The 18,656-nt window shown below is 40.3% G+C and overlaps 4 protein-coding genes and 1 non-coding gene across 5 annotated transcripts; 1 reads left to right on the top strand and 4 right to left on the bottom strand.

The window, feature by feature from the left end:
* The first annotated feature begins 4,567 nt into the window (after nucleotides 1-4,567).
* LOC143365810 (putative tubulin polyglutamylase TTLL2) lies at nucleotides 4,568-11,848 on the top strand. Its single transcript, XM_076806359.1, has 10 exons — nucleotides 4,568-4,619; nucleotides 4,719-4,862; nucleotides 8,437-8,559; nucleotides 8,791-8,894; nucleotides 8,971-9,103; nucleotides 9,819-10,095; nucleotides 10,195-10,397; nucleotides 10,482-10,745; nucleotides 10,861-11,162; nucleotides 11,237-11,848. Exons 2-10 carry the CDS (start codon nucleotides 4,785-4,787, stop codon nucleotides 11,355-11,357), a joined length of 1,605 nt encoding a protein of 534 aa, XP_076662474.1. The 5' UTR covers nucleotides 4,568-4,619; nucleotides 4,719-4,784; the 3' UTR covers nucleotides 11,358-11,848.
* Nucleotides 11,849-11,924: 76 nt separating this feature from the next.
* Nucleotides 11,925-14,207, bottom strand: Rps4 (ribosomal protein S4). Its single transcript, XM_076806407.1, has 6 exons — nucleotides 14,081-14,207; nucleotides 13,366-13,624; nucleotides 12,858-12,955; nucleotides 12,596-12,767; nucleotides 12,369-12,498; nucleotides 11,925-12,104 (listed from the first exon to the last, which is right to left on the bottom strand). The coding sequence occupies exons 1-6, from the start codon at nucleotides 14,081-14,083 to the stop codon at nucleotides 11,978-11,980; spliced, it is 789 nt and encodes a 262-aa protein (XP_076662522.1). The 5' UTR covers nucleotides 14,084-14,207; the 3' UTR covers nucleotides 11,925-11,977.
* On the bottom strand, nucleotides 13,194-13,334 carry LOC143352184 (small nucleolar RNA SNORA16B/SNORA16A family). Its single transcript, XR_013081873.1, has one exon. It is a non-coding gene; the product is annotated as a small nucleolar RNA SNORA16B/SNORA16A family (small nucleolar RNA).
* Nucleotides 14,208-14,419: 212 nt separating the features above from the next.
* On the bottom strand, nucleotides 14,420-16,012 carry Dera (deoxyribose-phosphate aldolase). Its single transcript, XM_076806405.1, has 5 exons — nucleotides 15,803-16,012; nucleotides 15,505-15,683; nucleotides 15,266-15,398; nucleotides 14,797-15,176; nucleotides 14,420-14,715 (listed from the first exon to the last, which is right to left on the bottom strand). Exons 1-5 carry the CDS (start codon nucleotides 15,825-15,827, stop codon nucleotides 14,551-14,553), a joined length of 882 nt encoding a protein of 293 aa, XP_076662520.1. The 5' UTR covers nucleotides 15,828-16,012; the 3' UTR covers nucleotides 14,420-14,550.
* Nucleotides 16,013-16,246: 234 nt separating this feature from the next.
* On the bottom strand, nucleotides 16,247-18,605 carry LOC143365823 (putative ATPase N2B). The gene is made up of 7 exons (XM_076806380.1): nucleotides 18,218-18,605; nucleotides 17,729-17,914; nucleotides 17,413-17,654; nucleotides 17,169-17,337; nucleotides 16,950-17,090; nucleotides 16,750-16,869; nucleotides 16,247-16,688 (listed from the first exon to the last, which is right to left on the bottom strand). The coding sequence occupies exons 1-7, from the start codon at nucleotides 18,602-18,604 to the stop codon at nucleotides 16,566-16,568; spliced, it is 1,368 nt and encodes a 455-aa protein (XP_076662495.1). The 5' UTR covers nucleotide 18,605; the 3' UTR covers nucleotides 16,247-16,565.
* Nucleotides 18,606-18,656: the final 51 nt, after the last annotated feature.

The following is an 18,656-nucleotide window of genomic DNA, read 5'->3' as shown; positions in this document are numbered from 1 at the left end:
TTTACTCATCCGGTAGATCTAGTGTTAAAAAGTACCTTTTCTATTTTTTCGCACAATTCCTACAACTGCCAAGCACAAAATGCAACTGGCATGCATTGCCTTACAATAACAACAAAATTGCATTTGTCTAGATTTCGTACCAGTTTTGTTTAAATATCCACTTCGACGGAGAAGTTTATTAAAAAATCTCAATATTTCTAAAAGAAAAGTTAGGTGCAAGCCATTTTGACTCATCCGGTACATCTAGTGTTAAAAAGTACCTTTTCTATTTTTTCGCACAATTCCTACAACTACCAAGCACAAAATGCAACTGGCATGCATTGCCTTATAATAACAACAAAATTGCATTTGTCTAGATTTCGTATCAGTTTTGTTTAAATATCCACTTCGATGGAGAAGTTTATTATTTCATACAATATATAATCCCCGATTAATTTTGCAAAATTGTTCATTGTATTAACGGTTACTAAATACCACTGAAATTTAATCTATCCAAATAATAGAATCGAGCTTTATCATATACATCTTTTGACATAAAGCCTTCAACAGATGTAGGCAATTCAACCAACTTCTTCATCAAATTTCGCTGCCGAAAGTTTAAATAAATATTCCACAGATAAAGTAGCCATAGTAGTGCCAAAATTTCATACAATATAGAGAAGTTTATTAAAAAAATCTCAATATTTCTAAAAGAAAAGTTAGGTGCAAGCCGTTTTGACTCATCCGGTAGATCTAGTGTTAAAAAGTACCTTTTCTATTTTTTCGCACAATTCCTACAACTGCCAAGCACAAAATGCAACTGGTATTCATTGCCTTACAATAACAACAAAATTGCATTTGTCTAGATTTCGTACCAGTTTTGTTTAAATATCCACTTCGATGGAGAAGTTTATTAAAAAATCTCAATATTTCTAAAAGAAAAGTTAGGTGCAAGCCATTTTGACTCATCCGGTAGATCTAGTGTTAAAAAGTACCTTTTCTATTTTTTCGCACAATTCCTACAACTACCAAGCACAAAATGCAACTGGCATGCATTGCCTTACAATAACAACAAAATTGCATTTGTCTAGATTTCGTATCAGTTTTGTTTAAATATCCACTTCGATGGAGAAGTTTATTATTTCATACAATATATAATCCCCGATTAATTTTGCAAAATTGTTCATTGTATTAACGGTTACTAAATACCACTGAAATTTAATCTATCCAAATAATAGAATCGAGCTTTATCATATACATCTTTTGACATAAAGCCTTCAACAGATGTAGGCAATTCAACCAACTTCTTCATCAAATTTCGCTGCCGAAAGTTTAAATAAATATTCCACAGATAAAGTAGCCATAGTAGTGCCAAAATTTCATACAATATAGAGAAGTTTATTAAAAAAATCTCAATATTTCTAAAAGAAAAGTTAGGTGCAAGCCATTTTTACTCATCCGGTAGATCTAGTGTTAAAAAGTACCTTTTCTATTTTTTCGCACAATTCCTACAACTACCAAGCACAAAATGCAACTGGCATGCATTGCCTTATAATAACAACAAAATTGCATTTGTCTAGATTTCGTACCAGTTTTGTTTAAATATCCACTTCGACGGAGAAGTTTATTAAAAAATCTCAATATTTCTAAAAGAACAAATTAGGTGCAAGCCATTTTGACTCATCCGGTAGATCTAGTGTTAAAAAGTACCTTTTCTATTTTTTCGCACAATTCCTACAACTACCAAGCACAAAATGCAACTGGCATGCATTGCCTTATAATAACAACAAAATTGCATTTGTCTAGATTTCGTACCAGTTTTGTTTAAATATCCACTTCGACGGAGAAGTTTATTAAAAAATCTCAATATTTCTAAAAGAACAAATTAGGTGCAAGCCATTTTGACTCATCCGGTAGATCTAGTGTTAAAAAGTACCTTTTCTATTTTTTCGCACAATTCCTACAACTACCAAGCACAAAATGCAACTGGCATGCATTGCCTTACAATAACAACAAAATTGCATTTGTCTAGATTTCGTATCAGTTTAAATATCTACTTCGACGGAGAAGTTTATTAAAAAATCTCAATATTTCTAAAAGAACAAATTAGGAGCAAGCCATTTTCACTTTACCGGTCGTTCTAGTGTTAAAAAGTACCTTTTCTATTTTTTCGCACAATTCCTACAACTACCAAGCACAAAATGCAACTGGCATGCATTGCCTTATAATAACAACAAAATTGCATTTGTCTAGATTTCGTATCAGTTTAAATATCTACTTCGACGGAGAAGTTTATTAAAAAATTTCTCAATATTTCTAAAAAAAAATTAGAAGCAAGCCATTTTGACTCATCCGGTAGTTGTTAAATGCCATCGTGCACAATGTTAATTTGATTTTCCTCGTGACATGGTGACGCTGTAGCGAACGTGTTCAGACTTTTCGGATAGATGATCGAACCGAGAGAAGCGAGGCGCGAAAACAAAGAACGATTGGTCAGGACGTATCGCGGTTAGGTTCCCGAAAGGAAGCGGAGGACTCGAGACACGTGAAGACCCGTGAATAAAACCGGAGGAAGGAAGCAGTTCTCCGGCACAAAGACGGTTCCATCGATTTGTCATTAAAGTAACCTTGCGGTACCTCCTACCTCTGAAGCCAGACACGCGAGACATTTTTCTGGCGAGTCTTTTTCGCATCGGATACGTCACCGCCGCGGACTTCAATGAACGCTTGTCTGTACCTATTAATACACCCGCGAGAATAGATATTCGAAGACGCGCCGATAGAACCGTTTCCGGTTGTTCGACGAGCTACGAAATTTCTGAATGACACCGGAAACCAACCACCGTTCGCTAAATGTGGACTGAAGATAATTTAAATTTTGTCCGATGACGGTGTCTTTGACCCAATCTTCGTTTCTGCAATGGGGATTTTTAACACGTTGACTGCCATGTCACTCATATGTGGGTGACGGAATTATTTGTCCAGGTTTTAGAATGAATGTTTACGTTAATATATTAATTGTACCAAATTTGATTGTGTTATATAAAACGCAAGAAAGTTGGAGGACTGCTCAATATCAATTTTTATTTCGTTAAATAACTTACTTTGTTTTTATGGAATTTTTTAGGTTTCTAGTTTGGCAGTCGAAGTGTTAATGCAGTTGAGTAACGCGCGGGGATTGGCAAATCACCTAAAAATTGTATTAACGTGTTGTTATTAGGGGTACCCACAAAAGTAATCAATGATTTGCAAAGAATTTGTTTTGCCAGATCGTTGAAGAGCAAACACGTATTCTTTTACAGTTTTCGGTGAAGCAGCCTGTGTTCAAGATATTCTAAAATCTTTTTTTACAACCCTGAAATAAAATGGCGGCGTCCGTACCGTCCGAGGATCATATTCGTCATTGCATACTTTTTCATTTTCATGCGGGATTTAACGCAACGGTGACAACAAAGAAAATTTGCGATGTTTATGGAGCTGTCTCGAAGGTCAACAAGTGTCAACGTTGGTTCAGAACCCTGGATTTCTATAAGAGGGGGATTGAAGATTTGCAGGAAAGATGGCAAACTGTCCTCGATAATGATGCAGATTAAATTAAGAAATAAAAGCTTGAATTTACTACAAAGTTTGTTTTAGATTTCAAAAGAATTGATTACCTATGGGTCCCCCTAATATAAACAGTCTAGTAGACAAAGCTCCCTAGAGGAGATTAGGCAGTTCGAACACCTTACTTCTCTCGTTCTTAAGCTGTTATCTCTGACACACAAATACACGCTTGAACATTTTCGTAAATTGCTCCCTGTTTGCCCTTTCCGAAAGGTTTCCTCGCCGATCTAATCACCGAGGAACTTGATTTTCGAAATGACAAGTCCGACCGAACGGTTCGGCAAGAAAATCGAAGAGATTTGAAAGACGGTGTTAATCGGTTCGACCTGCGAACAGCGCGATCCTTGGTCGGCGTTTCGATCAGGGTGTACGCCGTGCATCGTTTCCTTGACACGCGTGCTCGTCGGTACGTAGATCTGGCCGTTTAAACTTGAACCGTCGACACTGACACGGTTGTTCCGTTGTGTATCAGCATCGGCGAGCGTTGCGCGCCGCTGGAAAGTCGCGTGCCCGCGATAACGATCTGTAAAGGTGTATCGGCGCGGTGGAGCGAGAGCTAGCCGAGGTACCGAGCCGGCACAGACTTCCGGTGTCCTTGCCGTGGTCGCGGGTGTCCACCGAAAGCCCATAAAAGCCGGAAAGCGACGAGGTGATCCGGCACACGGGCAATACCTGCGCACCTGCGACCAGGTCAAAGCGATTGCGTAGACCGAAACCTGCACGCCGGTGCAGACCAGTGAGAATCGGGCGGCCGGCTCGTTTGCGTGCGGTTCCGACCGAAAAATCCTTCACCGACGGAAGAGGAGAATCGCTCGTTCGTCGCGTCTCGGCTCGAACGGAAGTCGCCGTACAACGAATTTCATGGTACCTCGTCCCGAGAACAGGATACGCGTACCATCGCCGGAACATTTGAATACCGACTCACGGATGCCGGGACTCGGATGTTATTTTCGAACGAGTTTCATGTCCGTTTCACATTCCCGTGAAGTTTCATGAATGGGAAGCTCGAAGGATCGCGTTCCGCTTGGAAATAGGTGAGCCGTTCTTACGGTGAAATATTCGCGGCAGTTTTGCTGCGATATGTTCCCTCTCTGTTACGCTCTGTTACTTTGTTCTCGGACCGGGAAAAAAAGAAGCGAGCCGTGTCAACGCTCCGTCCAATAATCGCGCGCCGGAATACCGGAGTACAATGTGTCGGCATGGCTGTGAAATACTTGGACGGGCCCTTCGTCTTCAGACTCAACGACAACGGTGCGGGACCGCATTTGCTCGTACAGGTACGATCCGCGTTTCGTTACTCTTTCTACTACTTTTACGTTGACGCTGCGCTGGAAGCTACGACAGCAAAACCCGTTGATAACAGTACAAGTAACATTCGCCTGTTTGTTTCTCGATATTCTAATGTAAAAGGTGATAGTCGAGTCTCTACGCTTCGCTCTGATCGTTCATCGCAGCTGCAACACGAATGTTAGGACATTCGGGCCCTAAGAGCGGCGATTAGACTGCGGATCCTTGTGCGAAATAAAAATTCTCTTCATCGATTGTGAGAAATCGCAGCCGAATACAAATATCTTTCATCCCTTATCGACATCCTTACATTTTCGTAATCTCCTCACTGTTTCAAAGTTCGCCAACGCGTTGTTTCCATGAATGAGTAAAATCCGCAGACTAGTCGTCGTAAGCGTTTCAAAAAAAAAAATGAGAAAACGCTTCGCTCTCCAACGTGAACGCACAGACTTCCGGCTTTGACGTTTCAACTGGTCCGACGCGTCGCGGCGTGTCCTTTGAATTCAAGGACCGTCTCGATCGGTTCCAATAATAACAGCCGCATCTCTGGAAGCGATCACGCGACCCGCTGGTTAAAAAAAAAAAAGGATGGCTCGTCTGGCAGTTGAAGCGTTAAAGACGCCAGAGAAAGAAGGAACGACGGGAAACGAGCACGAGCAGCTCGCTGCTCGTAAATATCGGCGATACGTCTCGTCACGCTTTTATGTCGCTCGGAATTTGTTCGGGGCACGGTTGCAAACTTAGCCGTGCCCTTGAACTGAATACTTTTCAAGGTACGTACGGTGTTGTACATATGCACGTGCATACCTGCAGAGTCTCCGGCGGGATGCGACGCGCTTTTGCGTGCACCGCTTTTAGAACAGCACCGGGCCAGCTATTAAGTAAGTGCGACATGCATGATAATGAAAGGGCAAAGAATAGAGCGGCGGTCGACCCTTCCTGACTCGCACGAACCTACGAGGACGATCCCGCGGAGACGTAACCCTTTCTCGCGTTATGCAACCGACCCCTCTTCCCTCGGAGACTGGCCTAACCCTGCGGCGCTACGCTGCAAAGTGCAAAGTTATCAATCAATTCGTCGAATCAGCGAAAATTTCACAACGATCTATTAAGGGCCCGCGGTACACAGCCCGGTGTACATTACATTTTAATTAATAATTTCCATTCACAGCCTTCAGACACAGATCCGTCTTGGTCTTGAACCCACGGGTCTTAACAGTAGAACTACCGTGCAATAAATGCGACTGACGTATATTGCTTTGTAACAGTGACAAGACTGTGCCCATTCAGACTTCATACAAGTTTTATTGTAATATGTGCTTCATGTGCGAAAACATTTTTACAATTTCCGTAATTGTAAAAGAAAAAATTAGGAACCAGTCAGTTTGACTGGTCCGGTAGTTCTAGTGTTAAGTCTGTGACTAAACTTGTCACATTTTGTTGCTCTGTGTTATCGATATTATGAATTCTGACTTGCCAGAAACGTGCTTCAAGTTTTTCGGCTTTATTTCGCAGAGAATCAAGACAAATTATAGCTGAATTTGTAGCTGGAGATATTTTCTAGCGCGCGCTGATCTCGATCTCATCCGGAAAACTCATCCAATGGTATAAAAATGCTCGGATTCCACGGCATGCGCATCGTCAATTTTTGGCCTACTTCGAACGCTTATATTAACAAATATCTGCATAATCTTGTCAGCTCGTGAGCAGGGCGCACTAGATTGAACCTTCCTCTTTCGAACGAGCCCTTTACCAGCGACAAAATATTCTTATTTAAGGACGAAAAGTTGAGACACGTAAAACCATTTTTCGCCTATTTTTGTCGGTAACGTGGTCACTCTACCTTATCGCGAATCTGCAGAGTCTTGGTTCAATTTTTGGCCTACTTCGAACGCTTATATTAACAAATATCTGCATAATCTTGTCAGCTCGTGAGCAGGGCGCACTAGATTGAACCTTCCTCTTTCGAACGAGCCCTTTACCAGCGACAAAATATTCTTATTTAAGGACGAAAAGTTGAGGCACGTAAAACCATTTTTTGTCGGTAATGTAGTCACTCTACCTTATCGCGAATCTACGGAGACCGGCCACTAGGTTTACGGGACCCGTCGAAATGACGGGTTCTAATATTTTTAATTTACGATTATTGAGATTGTGAAGATCCATCTACGTGGAATTACTCAACAAACTTATTTCCTTAGGTATATATTATTTAAAAAATGGCTGAAAACTTGGATAGACACAGTCTTCTTATTTTGATAAGGTAATGTAAAATACTCACTTTTAATCCGTAAACCTAGTGTTAAAAGATATCGTGACAACATTTTGAGGAACAGTTCCCGAAAAGTTGGCAAACCAATCGTAGACTACTAAGTGACGCACATGCGTCCAATTCTTCCTGCTTGTTTGCACACAGGAAACAAGTAACAAGCGACGATAAATAAGTGGAGGTAAAAATGAAAGAAATTTTGCTCAGCTCGAGTCTCGCGTTGAACCACTGTGATAACACCTGGTGGATTCTAGCCCGAGTAGATAGCTATCTAGGCTTCTCGTAAAGAGGATACGACCGCACCGATCGGAATCCACGACGGTATTCGCCGACACGGCCGCGGAACGTGTTACACAATTATTTAGCCGACGATTCTGGGTAAAGGGAGCAGGCTATCGCGATGGCGGAGCTCGTCGATCGTTTTCTAATTAGAGTAGGCCAGGCACCCCTCGTTTCGTTAAGCTTCGAACGATAAGACGACGGTGTGTCGACGGAAGCGTCGAACGAACGTTAGCTTTCCGGAGTCCGTCGAAACGCGAACAGCAAAATGAAATGATCCACCGGATCGTGTGGGTAACAGGGGTGTAAAATGGTGTCGACGTCCTTCCGCGGCTCGGATCGATCGGCAGGTTTTAAGAAAATGTTGCACGGCCATTATACCCGGGCGAATAATAAAAGTAGGCTACCGTGACGGCGAACGGGGATACCGCGCCGAATTTAATTGTAATTAGGGACCTTGACTCGCTTCTGGTGTACCAGAGACAGTCGTGCTTAATGCTCTAATAACACGACAAATAAATCAAGGGTGTGTTCCCCGCCCGTTGCTCCCTCGCGTGCGTCCACCGAGACCCCACGAAACGCGAAATGCGTAATATCGAAGCGTTTAATCGGTGCTTCTTTCGGTGCCTTTTTAAATAGCAAACGAGTATCTGTGCAAAATTCTTATATAGATAAATAGATTTTTAGAAAACAATTCCTAAACTTTCTTGTGTAGCTTAACAATAGGTTTACAGGGCACGAAATATGCCTGTTCGACGTTACTTTATAAAAATAACGAAAATGTATCTATCCAAATTTCTAGCCATTTCTTTGACAGTATATACCCAAAGAAATAAATTTGTTGAATAATTTCTCACGCGTGCATCTTTACAATTTCGATAATTGTGAATCAATAATTCTAGAACCCGTCATATTGTCCTGTGAACCTAGTGTTAAACGCGGGCTACCGGCTCGGGTTTCTCGCGACCGATCGAACTTCGGTTGCAGAGTACAAGAATGTCGCATACTTTTCGCAGGTTTGCACGGAACGCGGCTGGAGGGAATACGCTGGCGATAATAATGTATTCAAAGATCGATGGAATTTATGGTGGCGGTCCGGTGGTTTCCCGTCGCCTCATTACAGGCCGTTGCCCTGGCAGGTAATAACGCACCCGGCTCTCTATTCGCCTGAAATTTATACGAAACTTTATGCACGCGTACCCCTGAACAGGACGCAAGCCGCGTGTAGCTAACCAGCCGGTAGTTTAGAAATGATAATGGACGTGATCTCTTACCCTCTAACCGGTTTCATATCGTATCCTTGTAACGTCTCGGGACGACGTAACAAAGAACTAAATAATATGCTAACGGAAGTTACCGGTTTCTCACAGTTCGTCAATAGGATTCCGAAGGGGAGCTCGATCTGCAGAAAGGACAATCTGATCCGACACCTGAGATGCATGAAGAAGATGCACGGCTCTGTCTACGACTTCAGGTACGATCTAGAACACGAACGACGACAGTTGGAGCGGGTGTTTGATCGTTATCAAATGTGGAATGCATCGCGTTAGTCCCGCAGGGTACAACTTGCCGTCGGAGTACACGAAATTCGCGGAGGAATGCAATCGTTGCGAGAAGGACGACAGAGTTTGGATCTGCAAGCCGGTCAGCCAGAGCCAGGGAAGAGGGATTTTCCTGTTTCGCGTAAGATCAGTCCCATACGTCCAGTCAGTCCCATAAGTATTCGTACACTCTTAAAAATCGCATAACTTTGTCAATATTGGACTATACTACTTGAATTTTTTTTAGAACAATTCGATCACCACATAACGTGAGAAATATGTTTGATTAAAATTGCAATTGGTCGTGATTACAGAGAAAGTACTAAAAGTTGTATTCTGCTACTTTTTTATGCGGGCTTATATTAAAAATTTAAAAAGTACGTTTTGTGCATCTGTATCAATTACATATATTCTGAATATTTCATCTAAATCGGTCAACATTGCTACAAACGTTTAACGATGAAAACTTAAGGGCGAAAGTCGCAGAATTTTGGCCTTCTCATCATTTGGAACATCTGCAGCTCATTGCAACGTTGCAAATTCTCAAAACATGTATAATTCATACAGATCTACAAATCGTACTTTCTAAGTTTTCAGTGTAAGACCACATAAAAAAGCTGCAAAATACAACTTTTAGTATTTTCTCTGCACTTTCGACCAATTGCAATTTTTGTGAAAAATTCTTTTCACTTTATGTATTGATCCAATTGTTCTAACAATTCTCAAAAAAATTCCAGTAGTATGGTCCAATATTGACAAAATTACCGATTTTTAAGGGCGTGCGAATACTTATGGGACTGACTGTAGATCGTCGAAAGAACCGAATCGAAACTGCAGACTGTTTCCACGGTGTGCAGAAACTGAGCGATCTGACGTACGACAACACGACGGTGGTGCAAAGGTACATCGAGAATCCTCTTCTGATCGGGGGCTACAAGTTCGACCTGAGGCTGTACGTGTGCGTGCCATCGTACCGGCCTTTGACCATATATCTCTACAAGGAAGGCCTGACGCGTTTCGCAACGGAGAAGTTCTCGTTGGAACATCTGAACGATCCTTTCAGACACCTGACCAACTTCTCTTTGAACAAGCTCGGTCCGGGGTACGCGGAGAAAAAGGAGCGCGTCGGTTCTGGTAATAATTGATCCTCTCTCTCTCTCTCTCTCCCTCGTAGAGTCTCCCGACGAATCTGAAAAGCGAAAGCAATCAGTGATGGAGTTGAAATCGTTGTAGGCTGTAAATGGACTTTCAGACAGTTGAGGCGATATTTCGAGCAGGCCGGTTACTGCGATTGGTTCCTCTGGCAAAGGATCGCCTGCTTGGTGAGCCTGACGATACTGAGCCAAGCGGCGGGTATACCGAGATCTTCCAATTGCTTCGAGTTCTTTGGCTTCGACGTGTTGATCGACAAGGATCTGAAACCATGGTTACTCGAGGTTGATATAATATCTATAGAGCTCTCGGCTTGCACGCGAACCAAGACGAATGTTCGTTACGTGGAGAAACCGGCATTCCAACAGGTCAATCTCAGCCCGGCATTAAGCAACGACTGCGAGATCGATTCCGAGGTGAAGAAACCCTTGCTGCACGACTTGTTCGATTTACTGGGTCTTCCGGTATGCAACACTGGACTCTCCCTGTTCACGATATGGTCGACCAGCCGCGCCAACCTCGAGATCGAAGAGTCTTCCAAGTTTACCAAGGGACGGACCGCGAAGAAGAAGTCGAAAACCGGCCGTGAGACCGACGGTTTCGTCAACCTGTGCACGGATCTTCAACCTACTGTACGTGTGTCCATCGTTACCAATCCGACTATAGCTAAAAATTTTCAATAATAACCACAGTACGAAATAAATAGCTATCTTATACGTTTACAAAATTTCTGCTCGAATCCACCAGCTTAGACAATCAACTCTGCACGATTGTTCGAATTCGTGGGCTCGTTACAACCCTCTGTTGGTGGACAAGTACATTCCTCGCGGTTTTCGCGGTACCAACGCGGAGAACCACGACAAAACGTCGGTCTGGGACAACGGGAAGGACTGGAACACGCCCTGCACGAAGGAAGGTGGATGGGTCCGTATTTATCCGTTGACCAGAGCGAAGCCTAGCGATTCCGCAGACTACGCGCCATCCTCGACTACCGAATCTTCGCGGGTCGTCGAGAAAGAAGTGAAAAACACGGTTCTTTGTATACAAAAGTACTGGCTCTTCTGACGATTCCGTGTTATCGAACGCGCAGCAGTCCTATGTATCCATAATCTTTCTCTTCCAGGTATCTGAAAGCTGCCAAACAAGTACAGAAACAGTCCGAGAAGTATAGAGACGAACAATGCAACGCGATGCTTCGGAAAGCACTGGAATTAAATACCGAAATATGGCTGCCAGGAAAGTGATCGTAAAAGATGGTGAAAGATGTTCTTCACCTTTACCGCGGCTTTAAAGCGACGTCTCTCTCGCACCTGATACGCCTTGATAACACTGTCCGATATATTTTCACTTTCTTCTTTATTGGGTTTCAATAACCGGAGATGAAGAATCATCTACCAGTTATTGAAACACAAAATTACCGTTGGACGGTGTAATTCTTATGAAAGCATACTTCACCAGATCGTGATATTTACACCGACGCATTTCGTTTACGACTATGTCGATACCTCTTCGATAGCCAATCGTTAATATTGTTATAAGCTATTTTTCGAGATAACGGATTCGGGGCTCGTAAATGGCTACTCTACTTTTGCCGGGAAATACGTGGGTCATAGGACGTCTATCATCTAATACGACCGTTGATGCATCTCAAGTTTCCCCTTTCGATGAAGAGACCGTAATTAGTAATGAATGTATTTACGCTAGACACGGTTCGCTCGACGGAACGTTCCGTTTGACTGTAATGCAGTACCAACAACAGCGAGTCCTGCACGAACGCAATAGGAGGGCGGTGGTGGTGGTGGAAGCACATCTTTTATTCACCAAGAAGTTCTCGGTTTATTGAATGTTTTTTTGAAAATGTACATTAATTCACTCCTTTCGCTGCTAACCTCTTGTCGCGCTCTTCGGCGATCGATAGCTTGACACCCTTGTCCCTTGGCAAGCTAATGTACGGCTTAGTACCCCTGCCGATGATGAACACGTTGTTCAACCTGCGCAGAGTAATTCACATTTATCAATTTCAAAAAGTTCCGACATCTTTCTGAATTGTTTCTGTCTCCTAAATGGGTAATACTGAGGTGCCTATGTGAAGGCAATCAGTGACCAATATGAAGGAATTTCATCTTGGCCAATTTTTTGACTACAATGTACAATGTACGCATCATCGTAGCTTCGATTACGGCCGATACGCGAATCAATTGATGCTCTTCTGCAAAATTTTTCGATTATAACGAGTACGAACAATAAAACCATACCTTGTTGCGAAAGTATGTCCTTGCGAATCCTTAATATGACAAATATCGAAGGAGCCAGGGTGACGTTCGCGACTGACAACCGTACCGACACGCCCTAAATTTCTTCCGCCAGTGATCATACAGAGATTACCTATTTAAAAGAACAAAATGTATGAGTAGGTATATTTTTCAGAAATACATACGAACAGAACAATGTACATATATATATAAAAGAAGCTATGCATTACCCGAATCGAATCTGATGGAGTCCAAAATTTTGCCAGTGGCGATGTCCAAATGAATGGTGTCGTTAACTTTGATGACCGGGTCCGGATAACGAATGGTCCTTCCGTCGTGCGTCACCAGGAATGGAATACCTTTAGGTCCGGTTTGAACGCGCTTTACTTTACACAGCTTGTACTGTTAACAGACAATACCGCAGTGTTCAAAGAAACTGATATATTCCGCATTTTGAAACTTTATTTTCATTTTTGTGCCAACAACAAGTACCTTCGCTTCTTCTGCCGTGATTCTGTGGGTGGTGAAACGTCCCTTAACGTCGTAGATCAGTCGGAAGAATTCACCAGTCTTCTTGATAGTGATAACATCTGCAACGATACGTCAAACTTAATAATCCTAATACACAAAGCGGTTCGTGAATCGGTTACCACGATTAATATATTCGAATATTGATTTTCACCAAATTGGCGAATGAAAATCACCTTTTTCTTTTGCAACAGCATTGAAAATGTAGCGAAATAATAAACGTCTATTAAAACTTTAAATTGTTACATCGATTCAACTTACACTATCGTCAGCGTAAATCGAACAAGATATTACATAAAAGAATGTGGACTTTCTGGGTAATACAGAATGAATATAATTACTCGATCTGTGACCTTAGAAAAGAACTATTATTTACTATTGGCCAATTTTTGACTGTAGTATCTTCTATTCAAAGATATTGCAGCTTCGATATGGCCATGAACAAAGTAGATGAAACGTATCGCTTGCTTACCCATGAAACCTGCTGGGTAGTTGGGGTCCGTACGAACTTTGCCATCGACTCTGATCAAACGCTGCATCACGATTTTTGTGACTTCGCAGTTGGTCAAGGCATACTTCAATCTGTTACGGAGGAAAATAACAAGGGGGAGAGATTCCCTGAGTTTGTGGGGTCCGGTGGATGGACGTGGGGCATACACACCCCCCAATTTGTCCAACATCCATGCCTTCGGCGCGTTAAGACGCTTCAAGTGCTTTTTCGGACCTCGTGCCTGAAAATAAATAAATTAATCACTTTATGTACCATTAACGCTAAACAAAACTGAACGAAACCTCAACGAAAATTCAAACCCGATGTTGCAGCTTTTAATCAGTTTTGAGGTACCGCAATGTGTACGGTTAGGTTAAATTACCGTTCACAATGTTTTCGTTATTCGATGCGTCGCATGCAATTTAGAAAAAATTGTAGTTGCAATTGATATCGAGTCGGACGCTAGTTTTTTTTATGGGCAAATTGTGTCAACAAATTCCTACAGCAAAACCGACCGTACTCGCACAACCTAACCATAAATTCTTCCGAATAAAAATTTACGGATTCGAAGAAACATATTTGTCGTAATCTTTACTTGAATCCTTGTTGTTCACTATTTTATGCAGTATTAAACGATACGGTACACAAAGAGCTGGATGCAAGCGGATTTTCTGTTGACAACGCACGACGGACTTACCATCTTGGTTTTCTAAACGGAAAAGACACAAACCCGCACTGTTTCTCACCACATCAGGAAGTTGCATGCGACGCCACTGCAGCCAATATGGCGACTGTTGTGTATTGTTAACGGATTTCGACTTTCGTGAATATTTTAGATACACTGTTAGTAATTATTCCGCGTAATGTTACTCGTATTACGAATGTTACGCAAAAAATGACAATAATCGCCGAAAATTGTGGTAAATTCTGGAAACTCACCTTTTCATTTCAAACAGTTTCAGAAGTTTCAATTGTATCGTGTAACATAAAAATTTTGGTATTAATTGCTACGTGTTCAAAGAATACAGGCGAGGGCTAAAAATATGCAATTTTTTTTTATTCATTTAAGTATACGAAAAAATAGTACAAAATACAAGTATACGTTTAGAAGAATTTGACAGCGTATGCAACAAGTATCACAAATGATACCACGAACGTGAGCTAACGTCACATTGAATTTATTGTCTCAGCAATGTTGTCTAATAAGCTGGATGCACCAATTCTAAATAAATCCTTCGTTAACCATTCCTCCCCTAGTTCCATTCGAACTAACATCATCCACTCCAAAGCTTCTTGGGATGTTTTAATACCTCCGGCCGGTTTGAAGCCAACCTGGGGATGACAGAAATTAATAATAAATATTAATGATTAATACGATAGTACATATTTCTTTACTACAAGCAACTCCTGTACCTTTCTCTTTGTTAACGAGTAGTAATGTTTAATCGCACGGCACATAACTATTCCAACAGGTAGAGTAGCATTGACTGTCTCCTTGCCAGTGGATGTTTTAATAAATTTAGCTCCAGCCATCATTGCTACCATGGAGGCTTTATACACATTTTCCAAGTTCCCTAATTCTCCTGTGGCAAGTATGACCTTCAGACATATTTTATTGTCACAGATGTCACCGAACAATTTCAATTCCTCGTATAACTTTTCCCACTGACGCGTTACAGCCAATGATCGATTGATCACAATATCAATTTCATCGGCACCACCCTCAATGCCTATTTCAACTTCTCTGAGGCGCGTCTCCAATGGAAGTTGTCCAGATGGAAAACCTCCACCTACTGTTTATCGAATAATAATTTATTATTTATTATCATTCGATAAATTTAAAGTAGGATCATAGAATTAATGCTATAGAATGATCACTAACCAGTAGCTCTGGAAATCTTATGGTCCTTGTCAAGATCTGCTAATGCAGTCACTGCATCTGGAAGTCTCATGGGAAAAACGCATACAGCCGCAGTATGCAAAGACTCTGTGGGTTTACCAAGAGGATTTACAGCCTAAAAACATTTATTAATATTTCGATATAACCACACAATTTAACAAAGCAGGAGAAATACATTAAACTATTTCAATTCTGAATGCAATCCTATATAGTAGAGTCACCTTTTCACAAACGGCTTTAACTTTAATTGGCGTATCATCCCCTCCTAACGTAGTTAAGTCTATAAAGCTTATTGCTTTCATCAACCAAGCTATTTTAGTATCTTTTTCCAGTGCATCGAGTTTAGTACGTATAGAAGATATTGTTTTATCTAACAATGATTGGTCAAAGTTCATTGTGGCTAGAAGAAAAATTGTTAATCATATTGATAATGGAGAAGTAATTGAAATATTAATTAATTCTGGATATATATATAGTGAAATATTTGTAATACTTTATGTAGAATATCAAATTGCATACCACTGGTCAGTTCTTGGATATCCATTGTTGTGATGTTAATTAAATATATTGTAAAGTCTAAGAAAATATGTTATTGTACCTCGACTGCTACTTAACGACGCAAAAATGTGCAAACGTTACGCAAAATGGAAAGAAACGGTAAGTGAACGTACTAAAAATATACGAACAATATCACTCGAAAATAAGAATTGATAACATCCCAATCGTGTCCGATTTATTATTTATTTTTACGCAAGATGACGCGGGACGTAAACTTTATCTGTTATCGTGTATTTGGTCACACGTACACGTAATACAACGATAACATCATGAGAATACATCGAATTCTATTCTAGTTTCAAATTTTGCCAATTTTAATGAGTATTAAATTCATATCAACGGATTTAAAAAATAATTATTTATTCGTCAACTCTCTTAAAGGTGAAAAGTAATAATTTCCGATCGTAATTAATATATGAATATCTCTTTATTCGCGTATTCATTTTACAATTCCACATTGAAATAAATAAATGTTGCAACAAAATAAGTAATAATAAATAGCGGCATAGATAATTAAAATTGTGTAAAAGATTCTGCATAAATTTTCATAATTATTGTATAAGGTATCATAACTATTGTATAAGTGGATGTAATAAAATATTCATTTTAGATCAATATTCTTCTATGTTGAAAAATTGTATCAAGAACTTATATTTTAATGACTCGATCGAATGTAGATACTAGTAAAAAATACTATTGGAATTCGTGCTAATTTAAGTTATTATTATCTATGATGTTGCCATTGCTCCCAATATTGTGCAGTTTGCATTTCAGACAGCCGTGATACGGTTCGATCGAAAGCAAAAAGTTCTTCTTCGCCGGTAAAAAGATTAGATTTGTGATCGTCCTGTAAACAAGATAACATCATAGTACGATCTACTGTTTGAAATTCAGTTCATTTGACTTACAGAACCGTGAGATATTTTTAAATCATCCATAAGCATTCTTTTGTCATCCGAATATTCATTGTCACCTCCTGGTACAAAAAGTTTTGTATGAGGTACAGCTGCTGATATAACAACTCTTACCTAGAAAAAAAAGTTTATTCATAAAACGAACTGTTGTTGTGCCCATGCAATTATATAAACTCATTCGTCGATAATCTTACTTTATTGTCATATAATGTATCGATTAATGTAATAAATCTTCTAGTTTGAGACTTAAGCCTGAAGTCTAATTGTGGCACGTCTCGTATAATAACCGTGTGAAATACTTGACTTAATTCTAGATAATCGCTGGCACCAAGAGGCTACGCATAAATAAATAATGTATAACGAGAAACATTCGATTCTATATCAAATAGGAACAAAGAGATAAAGGAACCTACCCTATCGCAAAGCTCTTCGAAAGTTGAATCCAGGACTTGGCCACACGTTCTATTGAAAGCAACGTTACGTCCTCTTATAGAAATAACACGGGACCTTACAATATCATTTTCTTTCGAACATAAATATTTAAAAACTTTGTCCACGTCGTTTACCGCATCTTTCCCCTTACTATAAAAATTATTTGATACAGACTTTATCTGCATAAATATTTTATCATGTAGTGTGTTTATGAAATAGACGTACATGAAATAAATTTTCTCGTCGCTGAGTCCAGTTTGTAGTCTATAATCTACACCCGAATCTAATGAATTTATGATACAATAATTTTTTAGTATCTGTATAAATGGAAGAAAATTTCCTCTTTGTAATCCGTTCTTATACAAATCGTCCGGCGCTCTATTACTGGTTGCAATTACGATTACACCATTGTTGAAAAGCTCGGTGAACAATCTTTTCAATATCATTGCATCTGCAATATCAGTTACCTATATCATAACAGTTTCATTAATATGCATTATTTCAAATCTTTTTTCTATAGTTAATCGTTCCATAACTGAACCTGAAACTCGTCGAAACAGAGCAGCCACGCTTCTTCCGTAATGCTCTTAGCAACCGGCGGTATAGGATCGAACGGTTGAAGTTTTGTACTACTAACATCACGTACAAAAGTTTTCTTCACCTCATGTACTTTGATATGTACATTCGCCATGAAAGCGTGAAAATGTACTCTTTTCTTGTGTTCGATCTGGAACAGCATATTCGAGAATAGCTATATGGTTTACTTTGGGTTAAAAAGATTATTTTGTGTTGTAGTGCATATGGAAAGCCGCTATATAAATAATACCTTCCTCATAGACCAAGAGTTTTCTTTATAACATTCCTTCTGATATATATATAAAGTAAACCCTTTGCTTCATCAATGATTCTATGTACTACTTGTCTGAACAACTCTGAAAAATATTATGAATTGTTGTATCAGTCATCTAAAGGCTAAAGCGTAACAAGGCTCCCCATGTGCATTACTTACTGGTCATGTAAAACAAGATACCTGACAGCAATCATAGAAAAGATCCATCAACATTGTTTTACCTCCACCAACTGCCCCATAAAGGTACAATCCTTTAGGAGGCTGCTTCCTCTTCTTACCAAGCCATTTGTCTATTAGACTAGATTCCTCCGGTTTATACCCATTGATTTCTTTGTAAATACCTTGTAAAGTTTCGGCAACTTTCATCTGATGAACATCCTTCATTAATTCTCCTCTCGCTATTTTATTTTGCAAATCAGCGATCGGACCTTGTCCAAGCGATCCCTTGTCCAAGATGATACCGTGAGCGTATCCATGATTTTGTGTGAAAACTACGGGTTGAAACCGTGTCAGGAAGGTGGAGAAATAGCCTTGTTTCGGAAATTTCTTTGGTATTAGACACGTCATTCTAAAAGAAAACGTCCTGAAAGGAAAAGGTCATGATTTGTCACCTGCGCAC

This window comes from Halictus rubicundus, chromosome 2 (assembly GCF_050948215.1).
Source record: "Halictus rubicundus isolate RS-2024b chromosome 2, iyHalRubi1_principal, whole genome shotgun sequence".
In the NCBI taxonomy this organism is placed as follows: domain Eukaryota; kingdom Metazoa; phylum Arthropoda; class Insecta; order Hymenoptera; family Halictidae; genus Halictus; species Halictus rubicundus.
This window is presented reverse-complemented; position numbering and strand designations above follow the sequence as displayed.

Coding starts and splice junctions, on each gene's coding strand:
- Dera (XM_076806405.1), bottom strand. CDS start 15,827: ATGGATATCCAAGAACTGACCAGTG. Junction 15,177..15,265: donor TAAGATTTCCAGAGCTACTG/GTTAGTGATCAT, acceptor TTCGATAAACAG/TAGGTGGAGGTTTTCCATCT. Junction 14,716..14,796: donor ACTCGTTAACAAAGAGAAAG/GTACAGGAGTTG, acceptor TGTCATCCCCAG/GTTGGCTTCAAACCGGCCGG.
- Rps4 (XM_076806407.1), bottom strand. Junction 12,768..12,857: donor TCACGGCAGAAGAAGCGAAG/GTACTTGTTGTT, acceptor GTCTGTTAACAG/TACAAGCTGTGTAAAGTAAA. Junction 12,105..12,368: donor GGACATACTTTCGCAACAAG/GTATGGTTTTAT, acceptor TACTCTGCGCAG/GTTGAACAACGTGTTCATCA.
- LOC143365810 (XM_076806359.1), top strand. CDS start 4,785: ATGGCTGTGAAATACTTGGACGGGCCCTTCGTCTTCAGACTCAACGAC. Junction 8,560..8,790: donor ACAGGCCGTTGCCCTGGCAG/GTAATAACGCAC, acceptor GGTTTCTCACAG/TTCGTCAATAGGATTCCGAA. Junction 9,104..9,818: donor GAGGGATTTTCCTGTTTCGC/GTAAGATCAGTC, acceptor CACGGTGTGCAG/AAACTGAGCGATCTGACGTA.
- LOC143365823 (XM_076806380.1), bottom strand. CDS start 18,604: ATGACGTGTCTAATACCAAAGAAATTTCCGAAACAAGGCTATTTCTCC. Junction 17,655..17,728: donor TCTGTTTCGACGAGTTTCAG/GTTCAGTTATGG, acceptor GTTATGATATAG/GTAACTGATATTGCAGATGC. Junction 17,091..17,168: donor TCGAAGAGCTTTGCGATAGG/GTAGGTTCCTTT, acceptor ATTTATGCGTAG/CCTCTTGGTGCCAGCGATTA.